The sequence below is a fragment of the Coloeus monedula genome (assembly GCF_965178545.1).
Source record: "Coloeus monedula genome assembly, chromosome: 3".
NCBI classification, from domain to species: Eukaryota; Metazoa; Chordata; class Aves; order Passeriformes; family Corvidae; genus Coloeus; species Coloeus monedula.
Window position 1 is genome coordinate 55579041 of NC_138783.1, and position 6000 is coordinate 55585040.

At 37.1% G+C, this 6000-nt stretch overlaps 1 protein-coding gene across 1 annotated transcript in view; it reads left to right on the forward strand.

The window, feature by feature from the left end:
* SUCLA2 (succinate-CoA ligase ADP-forming subunit beta) overlaps window positions 1-5375 on the forward strand; it is a 20218-nt gene extending 14843 nt beyond the window's left edge. The window contains exons 7-11 of the mRNA XM_082278548.1: window positions 358-519; window positions 601-743; window positions 3001-3121; window positions 3425-3513; window positions 4579-5375. Coding sequence (XP_082134674.1) covers window positions 358-519; window positions 601-743; window positions 3001-3121; window positions 3425-3513; window positions 4579-4653 — 590 coding nt within the window. The 3' untranslated portion in view covers window positions 4654-5375. The remainder of the gene's footprint in view (window positions 1-357; window positions 520-600; window positions 744-3000; window positions 3122-3424; window positions 3514-4578) is intronic.
* The last annotated feature ends 625 nt before the right edge of the window (window positions 5376-6000 follow it).

Genomic DNA, 6000 nt, shown 5'->3' on the forward strand with positions numbered 1-6000 from the left:
TTTTATGCTAATTACTTGTGGTGGTGCATTCCCCCCCATCCCTGCTCTTTTCCAGGCTGCAGCGTAATCTGAGAAAGCATAATTTGCCCAGATTTATCGAACAGCTTGTTCTAAGCTTTTTTGGGTTTAGAGTGTCTCAAGAAATAGTTATCTTCCCTTTTTGTGCATAACTGATTATATGGGGAAACTGGAGAGAATCTTGTATTTATTGGCAGTGCTAAATGTGTCTTTTTAGCAAACCTTTGTGTTTGGACTGCATGACCTAGCTGCCAAGTTTGACTTAACATACTTGAACACATTCATGAAGCAGTTGAGTTGTTACTCTAATGTTAAATGATGGGGTTTTTTCCCTTTCAGTGATGTGTATGGATGCAAAGATAAACTTTGACAGCAATTCTGCCTATCGTCAGAAGAAGATCTTTGATATGCAGGACTGGACACAGGAAGACCAAAGAGACAAGGATGCTGCAAAAGCAGATCTCAACTATATAGGATTGGATGGAAACATAGGCTGCTTAGGTATGTACTATTTAATGAATTTTAAATGACCTAATGGATTTATAAACTGAATTCCTAAATGCTATCTTTATTCTCATATAGTCAATGGTGCTGGTTTAGCTATGGCCACAATGGATATAATTAAACTTCACGGCGGAACTCCAGCAAACTTCCTTGATGTTGGTGGTGGTGCTACAGTGCAGCAAGTGACAGAAGCCTTTAAGCTTATTACCTCTGATAAAAAGGTGAGGGAAGAGTTGGCATATCAAGGTCCTATGCAGTGGTAAAACAGGCTATGATGTGGAAGACAATGCTTAGTGCATGTTCTCCAGAAAACATGTTTTTATAAGCACAGAACTAGAGAGAAAGAAGATGAAAATCTTGGCTTAATCCTGGTGCAGATGAAGGAGGCCTGAAAATCTATTGAATTTTTTTACCTTTTTAAAAAACAGGTTCTTTGGCTGTGTACTGAGTGGACAGTTTTGTGTGTTCTGGTTGAAGTTACAGCTGTATTTGAATGTTTACAGAAATCTTGGAGTCAAACTCATACTGTTTACTCTTTAAATAGAAAGCAGTATTCAGATGGTTTTCCACTTTTTTTTCTTTTGGACCAGTTTTACTGCTGGCTCTGTGTTTTGCAGAGTTGTAGAGATGAATATTTGCTGTGCTGTGCACAAACAAGTTTCTAAGGTACTGATTATATGTAATGTAGGATAAAATAACTTTGTAATGGGCTTGGAAAGGCTTTAATGTTTATCCTACTAAAAGTTTATCAGAAATGCTTGAATATTATTAAAATAATAAATTGGTTGAAACTTAGAGGAACAGCTTTTCCACAAAAATAGTATGGTGGTCTACATAGAGATGCTTATCCCAGTGGGAACTTGGCAGTTTGGGGCTTTTTAAAAATAAAATTATTTAAAAAGGCGTAAATGTGGGAGTGACTTGCGAGACCTGCTAACGATATGCTACTTTTGCACCAGAATTTTGTGTGCCACTTGCTTGTCTTTGGAAAGGGCCAGAAACAAATAGTGAGTGATGTTCCAGAGGAGCTTAGTCTCTTTCTCATTGGAAAGACTTATTATCCAGTGCAGGATCTTTAACACCCTCCAAGAGTGTTATAGAATCATTTAATCATTTAGATTGGAAAAGACCTTTAAAATTGAGTCTAACCGTAAGTCAAACATTGCCCAGTCCTGCGCTAAACCATGTCTCTGAGCACCACGTCTACAAGTCTTAAATACCTTCAGGGTTGGTGACTCAACCACCTCTTGAGCAACCTGTGCCAGTGATTAACATCCCTTTTGGGGAAGAAATTTTTCCCAGTATCCAATCTAAAACTCCCCTGGTGCAACTTGAAGCCATTCCTTCTTGTCTTACTGCTTGTTACTTGGGAGGAGAGACAACCCCACCTTGCTGCATCCTTTCAGGCAGCTGTAGAGAGTGAAAAGGACCCCCCTGAGCCTCCTTTTCTCCCAGCTCCATCAGCCACTCCTTGTAAGACTTGTTCTTTCTTCACATTTTTCCAGCAAATTGAGGGAACAGTGAGGGACACAGTCACAGAGCACCTGAATTACAGAGAGAAGAAACAAGGTAGAATCTGAGGGTTGCTGATTTGGGATGAGTTTTTACAGTGCAAATTCTCTGCTGATGCACGGACAGAGGGTGTCCAAACAGGCTTCTTAATACAACTTTTCCTTTCTGCCTTCTTTCAGTTGCTCACTATTTTATGAAAAAACTGCTATAGCTGGGATTCCTGGTGCTGAAAGTCACAGAGCAGTGCAGCCTGCTGGTGCCATGGACTGCACTCAGGGTTTGGTTCAGGGGCTGTTTGGAACAGCCTTCTGGGGAGCCAGCCTAAGTTGCCCATTGGTAGCAGGAGCAAGAACAAAGTCACACAGATGAGCTAGTCTAATTGGAAGATAACCAAGTTACTGTTTATGAACCAGTTGCACAGGAATGTTTTGTTGAGTTTATTTTGTCATCTAAGGCTGCCTACTCATTTTGGTTCCTGCTTTGTTTCATCTTTCACCTCTGACCATGGTTCTTTTTACCCTTCCTTTCTACCACTTGAGTTCTCTTAACTGGTGACTTAATCCTCCTGAATAAAATGTATTTCAGATAGCGTATTTCTAAGGATGCTGGCTTTTAAGTAAGCTGTGTAAACAGGGCCTTGTGTATGAGTTTTTAAAATTTCCTGTGTCTTTTAGTTTCTTCAGTATGTGGAGTTACTGGTGTGGGGGGGTACCTCTGCTGGAGTACTGTTAGACATGGAAAGATAAATAGTTAACAGTTTCCTGAAGTAACTGCTCTGCTGTATGTGACTCTATAGAACTGTACTTTGGTTGCTGATGTTCCATAGAACAGAAATGTTCTGTCTTTTGCAGAGTCCTTTAATGCACTTAAAGAGCTTGAATTATCCTTAGGCTGAAGGCTGTGTGCTGCTTTCATCTGATGTGTCTCTGGCCATTTTTAACATGAATATTGTCGTTGATTCTGTAGGTACTGGCTATTCTGGTAAATATTTTTGGTGGCATTATGAGATGTGATGTTATAGCACAAGGCATCGTTATGGCAGTAAAGGATTTGGAGCTAAAAATCCCTATTGTGGTACGGTTGCAAGGTGAGTGTGCTTCATATATATTTGAATAAATTTATACCTAATTGACAGGTGTTATTGAGCTTCTATATTGTGTAGCAAGTTATCTGTGAGTTGAAGTCAACGGAGAAATAAAGCAAACCTTGAATTTAGATGGTGAGGATTGGCAAGTTAATAAAAAGAGACTTCTGCTTTTTAACTACTAATGTTGTTTTCTAGTTTTATTCACTAACTTTTGGAACAGGCTTCCTAGAAATATGAGACGTAGCAGTAGTAGTAGTAGTACTCTCCTGTTCAATAAGAGTGGCATTTTATCTGTTTCTTAAGGTACACGAGTTGATGATGCCAAAGCTTTAATAACAGCTAGTGGCCTCAAAATCCTTGCATGTGATGACTTGGATGAAGCTGCAAAAATGGTAAGAATGTATAAGAATAAGCTGTAAAAAATGGTAAGCCGGTTATGAATGTTCTGTTCAGAACATAGCATCTGTTGCAGAGTATTGAAAAGTCAAAACTCCACTCAATCAACTAAAGGTAGCTTAGGATAAATCCCAGTGCCAGTTGCTACCAGTGCCTGAAGCAAGTATTTTATAAGTTAGTAAGTACATAGTTTGTCAGGGGAACAGCTATGCAGTCAGAAGCTATTAAACCCCACAAACCAAAACCAGATCAATGATCAGGTCTTAGCTATTCCCCTTGGTAGGAGAATGGCTAAGAGCTTAGATTTATTAATTGGGATAAAATACTTAAGTTGAGGTGGCTGAAAAATGCAATGTAACACTTCCTTTTATCGACCACTATTTCAGTGTGCATGATTAAAACTATAGGTGATCATCATGTTGCCTTCTAAGATAATTAGCTATTCAGATGTTCAGATACACTGATTTTTGTGTGTGTGTGTTGCTTTGGTTTGTTTGTGGAAAAGAAAGTTGTTCAAGAAATGTGTAGCAAGAAATTAGAAGATATCTGGTGGGTTTTGTGTCATGGGGAAACTTAGGAATTTTTTTCCCCAAAGAACCACTTAGTCAGTTATAACATTTAATTCTAAGCAGGAAGTAATTCAGAGAGATTTAGAGTTGTTATGCAGGAGATGATGAGGCTCTTTAAGGTATCAAAATAAGAACCAGAAATGCTTGCAACAAAAACTCAGAGGAGAAATAGCTTCTAGATATATAGAATCTCCTGTGAGATTCTTGCCACCTCAACACCTCCCAAAATAACAAGGGGGCACATAAATTTTAAAACTTTTAGTATTTTGTCAAGATACTTTGTTATTTTAACTCTTGAGATGTTTTCTAGAATACTTGATTATCTTTCATTTAAAAGTGATTAAGAAGTACTGAGCTAAATAGTAATCCCACCCCTGACCCCCTCTAATATCTTACTGATGGTTGCCTGCTGTCACTTTGTTTAAAAAGGTTGATCCAGCTCAGTCAAGTTAGGATTGTTTTGAAATTAAGTTTTTGTTTTCTGTTTTTCAGGTGGTGAAGCTGTCTGAAATAGTAAGCTTAGCAAAACAAGCTCAGGTGGATGTTAAATTTCAGTTGCCAATTTGATCTGGGAAATGTCATGCCAGTGTCTAAAATGTTCTCTGAAATACTGTGTTCTGTGGGAAATTTTAAATTTTTCTTTTGTGTGGAGGTTTTGATTGACAGGCGCACAAACTGAAGCATCTGGTCTTTGATGTTAACATTCAGAATGGTCAGAATTCTTGTAAAAGTGTGTATTGCTGATATTTAGTCTTTCTTAGTTGTTATTCTCAAGCCTCCAGCTTCTGCTGCAGAATGTCACTTGCAATATACTTCCGCGTTGTCCAAAGTAAAGCTTCTGGTTGAAAAATAATTATTCTGAATAAATTTTGAAGTTACTTTGCTTGTAAATTTGTATTAGCCTTGTTTAGAAGTAAATATGGCTGGATTATCTAATTGTCCATGTGGAGAAATATATTGAAACGGTATTTTATGTTGGAGACATTTGTACTTAGCAGTATAATGGACATGAGCAAACCAATCACTATTTATGAACTTATATTTGAACTTGATCAGAAATATTTTTAGAAGTCCTTCATTGAAGTGTCTGGTAACTCTTCTGGACAACGTGTTAAATCACTACAAAATATACTGTAGCACTTAGATTTTCACAATTTCTGGTCCTCACAAAAAGGCATTGTGTAGTTTTATATACAAACAAGCATTTACTAAGCTTCAAGGAGACAGGATAAATAGAGAATTAAAAAGTCTATTGTACATCGCTAATAAAATTGTACATTAGTAAAATATCTCCCAAAACTTTTACTGTCTTTCTTTTATGTGTTACCATTTTGATAAATTGCATATAGTCAGGGATTAAGCCATAATTTAAGACAGCAAACTAAAGCCTTTTTAGGAGTAAAGTTATAGTGTCACATATATTAATTTTTTTCCTCCCTGAAATGCACTGTGTGGATGAAACCACATGAACTCTTGTTGAAAAGCTTGGACAGATATCATGCGTATAACATCTTGCTAAAATGTAACTCATCTCTGCACAAATAAATACGTGGGAAATTGTTGCTTCTTGGGGGAATACTGCTTGTACTAACAAATAACCTTTTGTTTGTCACCTTACTTGATTTTCACATTACATTGAACTCGGAACTTGTATGAAGATCCATTTACCATTTAGTTTCCAAATGAGCGCTCATTTTTTTGTTTTTATTTTGTAGGCTTTTTTGTTTAAAATGTTATTTTCTTGGCTAATGATAGTGTAGTTTTATCTGGAAATAATGAAGCCACCTTTGTGGATTTCAGAATGGGAAATCATATAGTTATGATCTACGAACTTAAAAGGATTATATGAAAGGTGGGAAGTCAATGTATGTGGTTATGAAGAAGTGGGGTATTAAATGAAAAAACTTCAGACTA